The following is a 15,543-nucleotide window of genomic DNA, read 5'->3' on the forward strand; positions in this document are numbered from 1 at the left end:
AGGAAACGCTGGCTGAACCTCCTGGAGTTGCGGACTGCAAATCCCAAGAGGCTTCGGGGGCGCGGCCCCCGCCCACTTCCGGATTTTATTGCCCTATCGCTTCCCAGTCCCGGGCGGGGTTTTGCTCCTTCAACCGAGCTTGACCACGAAGAGAGGAGTGGCGACCAATGCGTCCGTGACTTCTCCGTATCTGGCCAATGTGAGCGCGCGGAGACCGTATATCTTGGGGCGGGGCTAGAGGACGGACCAATGACGGGAGGGCGACGCCGCCATCAGGGCAGGCTGTAGCGTGGCTGGAAGTTACTGTGCGGCGGCGGCGGCTAAGAAGGCGGCTGTGGTGGCGGCGGTGGCGGCTGAGGCAGTAGCTGAGGCGGCGACAGAGGAAGCAGAAGATGGTAAGGGCGGCCGCCAGGCCCGTGCTACCCCTTCGCTCGACAAAATGGCGCCGCGGGCCCACCCACTTCCAATAATCCCCGAATCCCCTACCTCCCTGCCAGGCCCTTCTGGCCCGGCCCCGCCCCTCCCTCTGACCTATGGCCTTCGACCTATGGCCTTCGACCCCTGGGTCCTGCTGAGAGCTTCCTGCTGACCCCTCCCTGGCTTCTCCGACCCCGACCCGGACCCCACCTAGGATTCTAGGCCCGGGCACCTCATTCATTTCCGGGTCCCGGTTCCTCTGAAATCGCCCAGGGTGGGGTTGGGATCCCCTGAGGTCCCCAGCCCTGGCCTAGTCCTCTGCGCGCCGGGCCTTGGGGTGTGGGGGGCCGGTCTGGGCATCCGGGCGGGGGAGGGGGCTGGACATCGTGACATGCGGGGCTTTGACGCCAAAGGAAGTGCGACATCGCAGGCTGTTCTGGTCCCCAGAGCCTTGACCCCACCGCCACCGTTCAGGGCCCCCCGACCTGCCCTTAAGGGGGAGCAGCTTCATCTCTCGCATCCCAGACCCGTTTCCTGGTGAATGTGAATAGCAGTAGTCCAGGCCTCACAGGGTTGGGACACTTCAGGGAACTGACATCATAAAGGGTTTAAGACAACGAGCAGGTAACCGATGAGCTGTGCGACTCGGGGTGGGTGACCTCCTCTCCTCCCCAGCTTCTCATTTTGAAGTGGGGACGCTGCTGCCCGGTCGCTGGGAGTTTACAAGCCCCTTTGGGCCAGCTGCTCGTCCTGCACTTGGGGATGCTGGTTCTTTGGGGCTGGGGTCCCCAGCCTGTAAAGTGGGATGGTGACCAGCCTCAGAGTTGGGTCGCCCCCCCTGCCACTGTTTGGCCTCCCCAGGGCCGACGGGGTGATGGGAGCTTTTGTCTGGATAAGTCAAAGCCCCAGGGCCCAGCCCACACATCACGTTCTTGGGATGTGGTGGTGGTGGTGGGGGGGGGGGGGAGGCAAAAGAAGACACCTGCTCAGGCAGGAGATGGGGGGGGGGTCCTAGAGTGTGGGTACCCAAGCCAGGGCTCTGCCGGCTCCCCCTCCCCTCCCCCTCACATCCTGAATCTGCCCCTGGGTCCCCCCGAGGTCCCGGGACTGCCACCCCCTGCCTGGTTGCCTGCCCCAGCCTCCTCCCTGGTCTCCTGGCCTCCATGCTGCCCCCAGGCAGATCGCAGTTTACCTGGCACTAGAGGGAGGGTTGGAAGATGTAAATCAGATTCTAACACTTGCTACCTTGAGAAACACTCCAGGGTCTTCCTTTTGTAACCAGATGAGCCCCGGGGGCAGCCAGGCCCCTGCCCGGCCTCTCTGGCCCTGTTTCCGCATTCTTTGTGCCTTTGCACTGCTGCTCTGCTGCTTGGAGCTCGCCCCTGTGAGCATCACCTGCTCCAGGGCCCGTGACTGGCCTCAGTGTCTCTTTGCACACCACTCTCTTCCTCCTCCCGCTTTGGGTGGGTTTCTGTTGGGCTCCTCCAAGGGGGTTGACACAGATGTTCAGTGAGTGTCAGTGCATGGCTGTGGGCCAGCTGTGGCTGGGATTCGTCTGCTGAGGTGAGGATTGCTCCCTGTGTCTGAGGCCTTGTTGTCCCTCTAAGCTGACAGGAAGTACAGGCAGAATCCTGTCTTCATAGGTTTATTCAGCACAAATGCGTCGATGCTAACAGGTGCCTTCTAGGGAGCTCTGTGCACAGCTCTCTCCCTTGTTGTCTTACTGAGACTCAGAACAAGCCTGGAGGGGGCCCTGCTGTGACCCCCGTTCACTGGAGAAGCTGCCAGGTCCCACAGCCCGGGAGGAGCCAAGCCAGGACGGAGTGTTCTCACCACTCTTGCTGGCCCCATGTCAGCCCTCAGGCTCAGGTGGAGTTAGCCCTGCCTTGCCCTCTGCCCTTAGGGGGTGCCAGTCCAGGGAAGGAGGTGGACACGTAGACAGACGGCCTCCTTGGGGCATGGACGTGGCTCTGGCAGAGGCCCCTGAGGGTGTGCAGAGGGCAGGGCAGGGGGTGTGGAGCTAGGCAGCTGTTTCCCACGTGCAGAAAGGAGCAGCGTGCCTGGGTGGTGGCACAGGCTGGGCTGAAGGTGTGTGTGGCAGGAGGCCAGTGGGGCCCAAGCCCAGCCAGAGCCGTGAAGGCTTTGAGACAGGACCAGGACCACTCCTCACGAGTCAAGTCTCGGTGCCGTGTCATTGCCGCTCGGCAGCCCTCCCTCCCTCCCCCACCCCTCGAAGACCAGCAGACTACTCTCCACTGTCTGGGCCTCACACAGCACCCCGTGCCCTGTCCTCAGGGCCATTTGCCTTCACTGTGCAGCTCTTTGGCCCATACCTGCGTCCCCTGCACTGGGTCCTCCCAGGGCCAAGAGCAGGTCTGCGCCCTCTCAGTGCCCTGGTGCAGGCCTGCCACACAGTAGGAGCTGAAGAAAGCCTGGTCTGGCTGCATGAAGCTGGCCCCCTAGTCTCAGGCCGAGGTGGGACAGGGGTCCTGGGTAAGGGAGGGTTGAGGGGCTTTGAGCTGGCTTTGGAGGAGTAGGTCACCCAGGTGAGAGAGCCACCTCCAGGGAGGCTTGTCCCCCCCAAGGTCTCGTTGGGGCTCCCCCAGAGGTGAGGACCCCTGCTCCTGCCTGCCCCAGATGGTGGGGGCAGATCTGAACAGCGGCTTCCCCAAGGGTGCAGCATCTAGGCTCAGGCATGGGGATGGACAGCCCCCCCCCCCCCCAGGGGATGGTTATTATAGCCTCTTGGGGCTCCGAGCCCTTGGATTTCAGACAGGAAAACTGAGCTCCTGGCATGTCACACAGCAGGAGCTTGGCTTCTCAGGTTGGGCAAACCTGGATTCAAACCGCCTTCCTCATTTTCTCGTTGGGGCCACATGATCTCAGATGAGTGCCATGTGACCTTTCTGCCTCAGTTTCCTCATCCTGTGAGTGATTCCAGATGGGGAAGCTCCTGGCCCAGGCCAGGCCGTCCCATCCCAGGCACGATGACAGTGCTGCACTCCCGCTGTCCTGGCAGTCACTCCCTGCCACAGCTCTCGGCCTTATTCCTCCCCTTGCACACCCCTGCTCTCGTGCCTCAGTTTCCTGAGGTGGACATGGCCTCATTGGCCTTTATTTGTCCATCTTGTGGTTCCGTCTCGTCCCTCCTGCCCCCAGGGTCAGGGTGCTCCTGCCCCCAGAGTTAGGGTGCTCCTGCCCCCAGAGTCAGGGTGCTCCTGCTCCAGAATCAGGGTGCTCCTGCCCCCAGGGTCAGGGTGCTCCTGCCCCCAGAGTTAGGGTGCTCCTGCCCCCAGAGTCAGGGTGCTCCTGCTCCAGAATCAGGGTGCTCCTGCCCCCAGAGTTAGGGTGCTCCTGCCCCCAGAGTTAGGGTGCTCCTGCCCCCAGAGTCAGGGTGCTCCTGCCCCCAGAGTCAGGGTTCTCCTGCCCCAGAGCCATTGCCCTTGCTCAGCTGACCCCAGAGTGTCAGGGACAAAGGACTTTTCAGGAGTTGGGCAGTGAATGAATTCTGTTGCCGGCTCCCCAGCACCTTGTGGGCCTGAGACCTGTAGCGCGGAGTCTCTGCCCCCAGACAGCGGGTGGCAGGGAGGAACAGCCTGCTCTCTGTCTCTGGCCCTCACCCTGGGAGGCCTCCCCTCTTCGTGGGGAAGCCATTAGGTGTGGGTACCCCAGGAGCCGCCCCTGAGCTGACTCCAAGCTGCACAGAGCTTTAGGGAAAGGCCAGCCAACTCTGAAAACCTGACGCTGACATACTGAAGTTGGATTTCTGAGTTTTCTTGCAGTTCAGAATCCTGGGTTCCCAGTTCTGTGTCCTGGCCATCCTGTCCCCTTCACCCAGGCTTCTGGTCCCCACCCCCATTTATTGTCACGCTGGCCCTTGGGGTTTCTTAGGGTGGCAAGCCGTTCTCCTCTGGGTGTCTATTAAAGGTGAGTAAACGGAGACAAGGCTGGGAGTTGAACATTCAACAAGCACACAGGACAGATCTACAGTTGGACGGGCCTGGTCTGACCCCCCAGCCTGCTGCTTGCTTCGGGTATGACTCTAAACAGATGGCCGTGCTCTCTGAGCCTCAGTTTCCCCACCCCTTGCCAGGGTACAGCTCTGAGGTAGAAGGTGCACTTCCCCGGGGTGGTTGCTTTTCTCTGGTTATAGCGGTGTACACATCAGGTGGCCAACTCAAGCCTGTCTTCCGGGAAACGTACAGCAGATCAGAAAGGGAACCTGGAAGTCGCCTGGAAGCCCGTCCACCACCGCAGGTGCTCCAGGGCTGGCCCTTGCAGGGTTTCTCACTCTTTTTTCTGTCTTTCAGGCAGATTTTTTGAAAGGACTGCCAGTCTACAACAAAAGCAATTTTAGTCGATTTCATGCTGACTCTGTGTGTAAAGCCTCGGTGAGTGCAGGTTCAGGGAGCTGGGGGGAGAGGGGGCTGGGGTAATGTGCACCACCCCAATCAGCGTCTCGCTAGGAACAGGGGCCGATCTTCAAGCCTGACCTCACCTAAGGTCTTTGTGCATCTTCTGGTCTGTGTTGGAGGGTGGATCTGAGTCAAGGGGTGAGGGGACCCTAGTCAACCCGCACTCCTAACCCACCTCTTCTGGACCCTCCCTCAGAATCGACGCCCCTCAGTCTACCTGCCCACGCGCGAGTACCCATCTGAACAGAGTAAGTGTTCTCTGTGTGACTTAGCTCATCCAGGCTACTAAGAGGGGAGGATAGCGGGTGGTGCAGGAGGTGTCTTGTGGGACACTGGTCAGCTCCATGACACCCCAAAACGAGTACTAAGGGTTAGGGACCCAGCCCAACCCGGGGTGGGCAGCATGGGGAGGGGTTGTTCAGGTGGAGGGCCTGCAGGAAGGGTGCGGAGCCTGCCTAGTGGGAGGTCACCATGGCCATGATGTTTTATTTTAACCATGAAAAAGAATCCACATGGACCCAGCTGGTTGGCTTCTGTGGTCACTAGGGCTCAGCTATGTAGATCTGTGCTCCCGGTTGGCCTGGGAAGACACATGCGTGAGTCTGCAGCCAGAGCTCCTCCCCACTGCAGGGTGGAAAACTGAATGCAGTAATGGACTCTGCATTTCTGAGAAGGAGGGACCCTAGAGCAGTTGGCTCGGGCCCCTGGGCTTAGGAGGGAAAACCCTGGGTTTCCTGAAATCTCCTCGGTTGGGGTACTGACTTGAGTGCCAGAAAGGCCACTCAGGGCAGAGGTGGCCCCGGAGGCCAAGGAGGGAGGAGCACTGTCCTGGGAGGGGCAGTGCTGGCCAGGAGGGAGGCTGGGCCATCTGCAGTCTCTCTCTGCAGCCTCTCCCTGCAACTTTGTCTTTCCTCCTCAGTCATCGTGACAGAAAAAACAAACATCCTTTTGCGCTACCTACATCAGCAATGGGACAAAAAGGTAAGGCACGTTGGGTTCCAGTGCTGGGACTCAGGGGAGACACAGTGCCCAGCACAGGGGCTTTGAGTGGGGGAGGACATGGGTCTGGGAGATGGGTCTTGAGGGCTGAATAGGAGTTTGATAGGCGATCCAGGAGAGGGAGTAGCGTTTCAGAGGAGGGAATGGCTGTGTAGAGGCTACAGAGCTCGTGCTCAGGGATGGATAGGGGCTTGGCCAGCCATTCCAAGGCTCGGGCAGCTCCCAGGCCCAGCTCCCACAGCCTGCAGCCTGCACAGTCCTGGTGGCAGAATGATTCTAGTGTGATTATTTGGAATCTTTGTTTAGTGGTAAAAAATACATGTGATTAAAATCCAGGCCATTCTAGAGGTTGTGACTGCCATGGAAAGTCATCTCTCCTCCCCCCAAGAGGCTGCCTTTTTAACATGCAGGATGTTTTTCTCCTTCTTTGTTGAAAATCTCTACATGTTGTTGTTTTTAAATATGTTTTTATTGACCTGAGAGAGAGAGAGAGGAACATCTATCGGCTGCCTCCTGCATGCCCCCTATTGGGGATCAAGCCTGCAACCCGGGCGTGTGCAACCCAGGAATTGAACCGGCAGTCTCTTGGTGCTTGGGATGATGCTCAACCAACTGAGCCACACCTTCCAGGGCTCTACATGTTGTTTTATAACGAACTCAGTTTGTTTTCTCGCCTAACATTAAACATCTGATAGCAGCCTGCTCTGGGAAAGACGGAAGGGGGACCCGATGATGAAGTAACTGCTTAGAAAACGCAAGCTCCTTGCCCACACTGGCCCCTTCCTCGGCCCCACAGGCTTTAATTCCCCAAAGTGGGGAAAGCAGGGATTCCCACACTGGGACCACTTTCCTCTCCTGTGGCAAGGCCTGGGCTCCTCCTCCTCCGAGGAGAGTGCTTCAGCAGAGTGCATCGCTCCTCCGAGCGTTTGGGGCCATATGTGGTCATTGTGAACCATGGTGGCTACTTGCAGTGCCCATTACGGGCCCAGAGCTCCAGGGACTGTGGCTTAGTGGGGCAGGTCCGGTGGTGGGAGGGGCTGCCCAGCCAGGGCCCTGCGTTTACTGCCCTGCTCCAAGCCCATGTCTGTGACCCCTGCAGCAGGTTTTGGAGAAGTTACCTAAGTGCAGTCTCAACAGCCCTTCTCCTTCCCCACCCCCAGAACGCTGCCAAGAAGAGAGACCAGGAGCAAGTGGACCTCGAGGGCGAGAGCTCAGCACCTCCCCGCAAGGTCGCACGGACCGACAGCCCAGACATGCACGAGGACACTTAAGACTGATGCTCCCCCATAGGTGCCTCCTGTCTTGTCTGCTCCTCACCCGCCTGCCGTGTGTAAGCATCCTGCCCACCCTCCCCACTGGTTCGCCTACCCACACCCCGCCATGCACACCACTTTCAACCTCATAGGAGCCGATGTATTTATTTTCCTTGAGTCTTTATTTATGCTGTAAAATGTACCGAGCGATGGTTAAAGGGGATGTCAGACCCAGTAGTGTGATGTTGGTAGATGCTTCTTGAAAAACAACATTGTTATTCATTACCCCACCCCACCCCAAGTCCCCTCCTCCTGCTCCCCAGTCCTTCTCTGGAGAACCAGAGTGTGTCTTCGAGTGTCTAGCGATAAGCCCTGCTGCAGCTGGGTGACAGGGGTGGGGCCCTTCTTCCCGCTTCCATCCCCTGGTCCGGCCTTAAAGACTTGGCCTTGACGCCCGGTCCACCGGGATCTGTGCCGTGCCCGGACCCTGCGCTGAGAGTACGCCACAGGAAGCAGTCAACCCTTTCGGATCATTCTCTTAAGTCATTTTATCATGGACTGGTGCGTGCTCAGTGTCCACCCCAATAAAAGGATCTTTCCTACTTGATCTTGAGTCTTTGCTCCACGTGCCTCAGCCTCAGAGGATGGAGGCACTGAGAGTTGTTCCATCATCACCAAGAGGAGCCAAGAGTGGCCCCAAGACCAGCTGGATCCTCTTGTGGGCTTGCTGCAGCCATCTTGCTTAGAGCCAAGACCTGCCTGGACCCACCCTTCTGCTTGACCTGCCAAGTGTCCCCGAGGATCAGGACGCCCCTGAAAGACCGTCCACACCACCAAGGACAGAGCTGTGGTGGATCCCACACCCAGGACATTTGACAAGCAGGGTGGCGCTGTGGAGACAGCCCAGGCGGCCTGGTTTCACGAGCCCCTGGCTCCAAGAGAAGGCACACGGAGTGCAGAGGAACATAGGGGCATTCAGGCTCCAGGCAGGTTTGAGGTCCTGAACACTGGGCCCAGGACCCAGGGGAAGGCTGCTTCTCCCTCCACCAGCCCTGAGTGGGGGCTGTGGTATTAGAGGGTGGTGAGGGGTTGGGCCATGGAGCTGGAGGGGGTGCGTGCCCCAGATTATCTTCATGGAGGATAGATTGCTTGGGCTTGGGCTGCCCAGCACCAGGTTCCAGGGTAGGCCACCCCGTTGTGTCAGGGGGCCAAGGGGTTTTGCTTTCCATTCTGGGCGGTGTTCATACCATGGGCTCAGGGTTGGGTCCCTGTGGTCGTAAGGCAGGTGCTCAGGAAATGCCACGTGATGGTTTGTGCAGAGGTGGCCGAGTCCCTGGAAGCGCTCTGACCCGCTAGGAATCCCGGGCCCAGGGGCTGGTCTGACCATGGCAGGCAGGGGGCATTGCTAACTGTTAGTGACTGAGAAGCTGTTGGGACATCAGCTTCAAAGCCCTGGGGTGGGGCAGAGCAGGAGCAGGCAGCACCCGCACCCTCACCTCCTCGGCCTGGTTCCCCTGTGCATCGTGCTGTACACAGTGGGGGTCCCACAGTCATTCTCCACCCAGATCTTTTGGGTGTAGGCTCCTCAGCTGCCCACTCCTGCCTTTAGGTCCCTCCTTACTCTGCTCCCTCAGACACCAAACTCTGCCTTCCCACACCTCTGTGCCTTCGCACAGGCTGATCTCCTGCCTCCAGTGAACCCGTTTCTCTTTCATGTCCCTCCACAGAGCCCCTTCCTCACACTGGCTCCCCCAGCTCGGGTGGGGCCCATTCAGGCTCCAAGCCTTTGGACGGAAGGAGGCTTGAAGAGAGGGCACATATATCCCTGATCACACGGCAAAGTCCCAGTGACTTGGGTCTGACAGCCATTCTGCAGTGGGACAACCTGGCCACTCCCCACTCCACTGTCTGTCCAGGGAGCTCCAAAAGGCACCATCCCCCGAACGTTTCAGCTCGGGAGCAAGGTGCCTCCCGATTTTCATGCCCCACGTTCTTCCCACTGCCCCTGGCTCCTGGAATGGCAGCCTGGGAGGTGGGTGTACCAGGAAGTGCAGCAGATAAAGGGGACAATCACCCCTGTCACCCTGCAGGGCTGCAGCTAACTCAGGACCCGGCCTGGCACCCAAACAGCTGAGTTCTTCCAGCTCTTTGTGATTTCTTCCTTTGTTCAGGAGGCTGAAGGCACAGCAGGCTTGAGGCTCAGTAGCTCCTCCCAGTGGCCTGGAGTCGGCTCCAAATCTGGGCCGTCTCAGAGGTGGTACAGTTTGGAGTTTTTCATGTGGCCTCCAGACCCAGTTCTTGGGAGGAGGCACCAAGGTTACAAGATAGGAGGAGCATCCACCTCAGGCTCACCAGGCCCAAGCGTCAGTGTCAGCCTCAAGTCCCTGGGCCCCGTGAGCCCCACTTCCATTGCTCTGTCCTCAGGCACTGTTGAAATATACTTTTTATTGCATTTCTGCCGTTTTACAAAAATATGACAAAATAAATTAAAAACAAATAAATAATTGCCTGCTCTGTGTGTGTTCTGTTGTTGGGGGGGGGGGTTCATTTCCCCCATCCTAGTCAAAGGGAAAACGGCAGATAGGGGGGCTAGGCCCTCGCCCCAGGAGGAGCCCAAGGGAGCCAAAGCATTTTCTGGGCTGTGGCCGCCCATTGGTGACTGCTATTGCATGAGAATAGGAAGGCAGGGCGCCAGGCAGAGCTAGTGCCAGCCACTGGGCCAGCACACAGCCTGGGGGCTGGGAGAGGCTGAGGGGGACTCGGGGGGCTCGGAGGATGGTGGCAGAGGCAGAGGTGCAAGGCTGTAGAAGCTGGTGTCTCCTGGCAGGGGCTGGGGAGCGGGCGGGGGCCCAGCCAGGGCACAGGGCGGGCACTCTGCATTGGTGGCAGGGGCCTGGCGGGGGGCAGTGCCTTCGCCCCCACAGCCCCAAGGCCCATCCCACTGCCAACAGCTGGCGGGCGGTGTCGGGGGCCTGGGCAGAAGCGATGGCGTTGATGGCACGGGGCTTCGGCTGCTGCGGGTGCGAAGGGCTGCGGTGCCCGCTGGGGCCAGCGCTGTCCCTGCGGAGGTGAGAGGGGCCGTTCCGGAGAATGCCGCCCCGTGGTCACTGGACCCCACTCGGGGCCCTGCCTGCACTCCCCCCCACTCCCAGGCACATCAGGGCCTTATTGCTTCTGATCAGTTTGGGGTTTATCTCCCGCCTGCAGCACTGTGCCTCCCCCCTCTGGGGAGAGTCAGTCTGAGGAAGTCCCTTGACTTCAGACCTAAGTCTCCGGTCCTGCAACTTCCACCTCTTGGGCTCCCTAGGTGCTGGACTCCTGGCTGGGGTTGGGACAAGTGAGGTGAGAGAGGCCAGGGGTGAGGCCTGGGTCTCTGCTCCGCCGGTGGCTGCAGCCTGTGGCCGAGCTGGCCGAGCTCCCTGGTTGGGCAGCCTCAGGCCCTGCATCCAGGAAGGCCTCCTCCAACACTGGGCTTCAGGGTGGGGACTTGCATAGAGGCCTGGGGGGTCCAGGCCCCCCAGTTAGCTGGGTGTAGAGACTTATGGGGGGCAGGAAAGGCTGGGCCAGGTGGTGAAGGGGCCTCCCTCATCTCTGCTGGAGCTTGGCAGGCCGGGTGCCCGGGGAAGGCACCGGGACAGGGGGCTTTGGCATCCCTCCCTGGTGAGGAGGGTCAGGCACAGGGCTCCAGGCACTGGAGGATCCTGAAGACTGAGCAGTCTTTTCTGAGGGGCTTTAGGTACCACAGATCCAGGTCCCCAACCGGTATCAGAGGCCTGTGTCCCCTTCAGCCCCACTCCCCAGGCCTGGCTTCCCCTCCATATCCCCAAATCCCAGCCCAGAGTCCCCACCCCCGAGTTAAAGCTTGTGACCTGAGCCTTCCTCTTCCGGCCGGAGGACATCTGGCTCCTCAGCTGCAGCCTCGTCTGCCGGCCCACAGCGCTGGGCCCGGCCACTGCCACCGCCACCGCCACCGCCACTGCCAGGGGTCCCTTCCAACCGGACCTGCCCGCCCACCCCATTGGCCCCAGCCTCAGCCCGGGCTCCACTGCCAAAGGGGAAGAGCTTGCTGGCGTGGAAGGCCTTGGGTGGCGAGTGGCTGCGCTCGGGGTCCCGCCGGGTCTCGGGTGACTTGAGGAACTTGAGGAAGGCCGGCAGGCGGGTATCGCTGCCTGTGGGTGACTGAGCAGGGGTGGGCCGCGTGGCGGGGCCGGGCCCAGTGCCCGCTATTGAGGATGTGGCCCCTGATGACAAAAACTTGCCCTGCAGCGGGATGATCTGCTTCAGCTTCATGACATTGTTGGGTGCCAGCAAGGACCCTGGGCGCTTGGGCCGCTCGGAACCATGGCCACCCACCCCGCTGCCCTTGGCCTTGGCCGAGGCCTTCTCAGGGGCAGCGGGGTCCAGCCCGGAGCCCTCCGCCCGGGTCTCCTCCCGGCTGCTGGTGTCACGCTCCCGCCGGGGGTGGTGCTCTGTGTGGCGCTGGCGCTCCTCCTCCTCCCTCCGCTTCCGCTGCTGCTGCTGGTAGCGGTGCTGGGCCTGGCGCTCGTGTCTCTGTGGGCAGAGTGGGCCGTTAGAGGGACGGGGAAGAGATGGTGTGTGAGCTCCTCTAGAAGTGGGGAGAGATCTAAACACTGAGGGGGTGCTCACTGCATCTCTTGACCCATACCAGTACTTTCTGAAAATTAAGAGAAAGAACATTTACTGGCCACCAACTGTCTCCACCCATGTGCCAGACACCATCTTATTAGCTGGGAGAGTATCAACAAATATTGGGCCTCCGTGGGCCTCTGCCCTCTGGAAAACCAGCAAGAGACAGAGCTGTGACAGGCACAGACCACAGTCCTCACTGGCCAGTCCGCTTGCCACACGTGGCTTTTGCAATGTCAATCCAGGTATGTGTTGGCCACCTGTTCTGAGGGGCCACATGGGCAGCATAGACACAGGACACTTTTGTCACCATGGAGAGCTCTGTGGATTGGTCCTGGACAGCTCCACGGGTCACACCCATGAGCTCATTTCTGAGGAATGCGGCAGAGGCTGGGCTTCCAGGAAGCAGCGTCAGCGTCAGCGTCCGTGCCCCTGATCCTGAACGAGCTGGTGGTGACTGCATGCTGAGTGCCAGCCCTGTGCTGGGTGCCTCCGGGCTTCCAGAAGGGATCGGGTCCGTTTGGAGTGCTAATTCTTACCCCAGGCTCTGCACGCTTGCCTTCCCGCGAAGGCCATGGCCACCAGCCAGGCAAGGGGATGGCCCAATGAGCGGAGGAGATAAACAGCCCAGCCCATCCCCAGTACCTTGAAGGCCTCCCGGCGCTGGTATTCGAGCTTGGCCATCTCTTCGGCCACCCACCCTGGGATGTCAGGGATGGCCACGTGGATGAGGTACTTGAGGAGCAGAGCGAAGTGCTGAGGCAACAGAGGAGGAGGTTGGAGGTGGCAGGCTCAGGGGTGCCTGCCATCCGCCCGGCTTCCTCACCTGGCCCCCAGCCCTACCTCAAGCACCACCACGGACACGATGGCCGCCTCGGGACTGAGCCAGGGGAAGAGGCGCTGCAGCTGCCCACACTGGCCGATGAGATAGCAGTTGACTATGATCGCCAGGACACCCATGGCCTCCATCACCTTCTGCGGGGGGACACGGTGGGGCTCAGGTGGGGTCAGCCCCCCTCTCTGGGCCTTGTGCTCCTTCCCGGTGCACCCCGTCTCCCTGTGCACCTCAGCTTGGAGCCCTTGGCCCTCCCACACCTGCCACTGGCCGATGCTCTCGACCCGCTGCCCAAAGGGCCGCTGCAGCCCCGTGCACAGCTTGAGGGCATCACTGCGGATCTCAATGAGGTTGTTGACCAGGGCGCACAGCGCAGCCAGGGGGAAGGCAGACGAGAAGAGCACGACGTAGCCAAACTGCACGAACATCTCCTGGTAGTCCTGGAACGTGTCCTGCGGGCGGGCGCCTACTCAGACCAGGACACTTCCTCCCTCGGACTACCTTTCTCCGTCAAGGCCACCTCCCTTAGATTATCCCCTATGGACCCAGAGCCTCCCCTCCGGCAGGCTCCTGCTTACATCAAGGGCCCCGTTATTTCCCCGAACCGCCACCATCAGACTGTGTGCCCGCCCCTCCGAGGGCCCTGCCGCCACCCGCAGACACCTGCCTTACCTCGTACTTCTTCATACAGCTCTCAAGCTCAGCCTGGGTGAGCTGGGGTGAGTGTTCCTCCTCGGGCGGGTCGATCCAAGAGGACCGATTCTGCCGCCGCTGCTTCTGGGCCAAGTTGCCTGAGCCAGTCTCCGGCTCTGGGCCCCCTTCTGGCCCCTGGTCACGGCCCTCACCCCCAGCCCGGCGGAGCAGGACAGCTGGGGGCTCCCGCTCAGGGCTGCCAGGTGCCCCCTCTACCTCATCATCCTCCTCGGCTAGTGTGAACACGCCCGGCTCCAGCCCCTTCTCGACCATTGTGGGGCTCCCCTCCTCCAGGAGGGCCTCCGGACTTGGGCCTGGCCGATGTCGCCTGACCCCCCGCTCAGCAAAGCTGACCTTCTTTAGACGGAGCCCGCAGTCCAGGAGGTCACCCTCCTCACCTTCTTCCTCGTCCTCATCTTCCTCTTCCTCCTCCTCCTCCTCTTCCTCCTCCTCCTTGCCTCCTCTCAATCCATTCCCTCCCTCCCCACCTTCCCCCGTGGGCCGCCGTTCCACTATGGCCTCCTCCTCCTCCTCTGGTGCCCCGCAGCCCCCACTGAGACACCTGCGGCGCCCTCTGCCACCACTGCCGCCACCCTCCTCGGCCTGGGGTTCAAGGTGGTAGGGTGCAGGGCGCCGAAGGCTGAGCAGGCCAAGCAGGGCCTGGGCCAGCTCCCAAGCGGCCTGTAGGCTGAGCTCGCCTCGGCCCAGCCGCCGGTACAGGTGTGGCTGCAGGACCTCGCGCACATTCTGAAGAAACTGGCGGGTGATCAGCAAAGTGGCCAGCATCTGGAGGCAGGAAAGGGGCGAAGAGAGCTTGCGTGGGGAGCAGGCAGGGCCCTGGGCACCAGGACAGGCTACTGGGATGGGGCCCCCACCCTCCCAGAGCACATTTCCAGACACCCCCCCCCCGACCCAGTTCCTAACTCCACCCTTTTGGAAGAGCCTAGACCCAGAGTCCCCAGCCTCCGTCACTGTTCGCCTGCCGCCAATCACAGCCCGACCAGCCACCGTGCTCCTGGCCCACCTTGCTGAGGGCTCAGGGCTACCCTGCTTACAGCACCACCTGGGAGCTCAGCCACTGCCCAGGGCCCTGCGGGGCTGCCATCTGCACCACGCCAGGGGGGCCCCATCCCCTCGTAGCATGCACCCTCAGCACAGCCACACTGCCTGCCCCAGCGAGGCCCTCAGGCTCGCCACCTGCCCATACTTTGGCCTGGGCCAGGTGCAGGAGGCCCCGGAGGGAGAGGAGGAGCAGGTGGAACTGCAGGGCCACGAGCGGGCCCAGCACCGCCCGAAGCTGCCGCTCGAGGCTCTGGGACAGGGACAGGACGAGCAGGAGCTGTGAAGGGACCGACGGACAAGCAGACAGACAGATGGGGGGGTGACAGGCAGAGAGGACAAACAGATGGACAGATGGACAGAGAGGAGAAAAGGATGGAGGATGGGGGAGGGGCTGGAGAGCCCACGGACCCCTTGGGCCAGGCCCGGCCCCCCGTTGGCCACCATGCGGGCAGGGCACTGCCTTCAGCCAGGGGCTCACCTCTTTTAGGCGCTCCATGTCCTTGAGGTAGAAGCCAATGTAGAAGAGGCTCAGGTAGGAATTGATGAACTGGAACTGTGGGAAGCAGGCAGTGGTCACCCTGCTGCCCCGTCCCCAGGAGTCCTGCCGTGCCCCGCCTGTTGGCTGCCACTCACCAGAACAACCTTGATAATGAGGTGCTTCTCGTAGGCGCTCTCCAGCCGGTAATTCTCTGGGGGTCAAAGGGGCGAGTAAAGAGGCGGCCTGGGGTCCCTGTGGGGATTGGGGACCTTCCTCCCGGGGGCTGGGCAGCAGGGACCTCCCCTCAGAGAGCATACCCATGTCATTGAGCCATATGGCAAGTTTCTTGTAGCCCTCTGCACTTATGCTGACCAGCAGGGCCAGCATGACCTTGGGCAGGAACCGGGCCAGACGGGGCAGTCCCTTCACACTCAGCACCAGCTCCTGCAGGGGTAGGGCGTTAAGGGGTCACCCTGGCAGCTGGGCTAGGCTCAGGCTGGACCTGGGTGGGTGGGGGCTGGGGCTGGGGCCCCGAGATCACCTGCAACTGGAAACAGCCAAGCATCAGCAGGAACACGCAGGCCAGGCAGGCGAGGCACAAGGGAACACTCACAAACAGCTGGAAGAGCAGCCGCTTCCAGGGCGGGTAGTAGAACTCCTCGGCCCGCGTCACCGGGCTGATGCGCCGCACACCCTGGTGGAGGGCAGGGGCCAAGCCCGGCTTGGAGCAGAGGGGCTGCCCCC

The 15,543-nt window shown here is 61.3% G+C and overlaps 2 protein-coding genes across 3 annotated transcripts in view; one reads left to right on the forward strand and one right to left on the reverse strand.

Annotated features, from left to right (window-relative positions):
- Positions 1-149: 149 nt before the first annotated feature.
- On the forward strand, positions 150-7,691 carry DDA1 (DET1 and DDB1 associated 1). The gene is made up of 5 exons (XM_006099671.3): positions 150-395; positions 4,728-4,808; positions 5,029-5,080; positions 5,752-5,813; positions 6,992-7,691. The coding sequence occupies exons 1-5, from the start codon at positions 393-395 to the stop codon at positions 7,100-7,102; spliced, it is 309 nt and encodes a 102-aa protein (XP_006099733.1). The 5' UTR covers positions 150-392; the 3' UTR covers positions 7,103-7,691.
- Positions 7,692-9,421: 1,730 nt separating this feature from the next.
- Positions 9,422-15,543, reverse strand: part of ANO8 (anoctamin 8) — a 9,710-nt gene continuing 3,588 nt past the window's right edge. The window contains exons 9-18 of one of the 2 annotated variants that reach the window (XM_006099674.3): positions 15,341-15,493; positions 15,117-15,243; positions 14,955-15,010; positions 14,800-14,874; positions 13,239-14,045; positions 12,827-13,018; positions 12,575-12,706; positions 12,377-12,487; positions 10,954-11,635; positions 9,422-10,144 (exon numbers count right to left, since the gene is read on the reverse strand). In XM_006099674.3, the coding sequence (XP_006099736.1) occupies positions 9,786-10,144; positions 10,954-11,635; positions 12,377-12,487; positions 12,575-12,706; positions 12,827-13,018; positions 13,239-14,045; positions 14,800-14,874; positions 14,955-15,010; positions 15,117-15,243; positions 15,341-15,493 (2,694 nt within the window). In that variant the 3' untranslated portion in view covers positions 9,422-9,785. Of the gene's footprint in view, positions 11,636-12,376; positions 12,488-12,574; positions 12,707-12,826; positions 13,019-13,238; positions 14,046-14,799; positions 14,875-14,954; positions 15,011-15,116; positions 15,244-15,340; positions 15,494-15,543 lie in introns of both variants that reach the window. The other variant, XM_023763336.1, reaches the window with a different exon arrangement.

The sequence above is a fragment of the Myotis lucifugus genome, unplaced genomic scaffold (assembly GCF_000147115.1).
Source record: "Myotis lucifugus unplaced genomic scaffold, Myoluc2.0 scaffold_280, whole genome shotgun sequence".
Taxonomy (NCBI): domain Eukaryota; kingdom Metazoa; phylum Chordata; class Mammalia; order Chiroptera; family Vespertilionidae; genus Myotis; species Myotis lucifugus.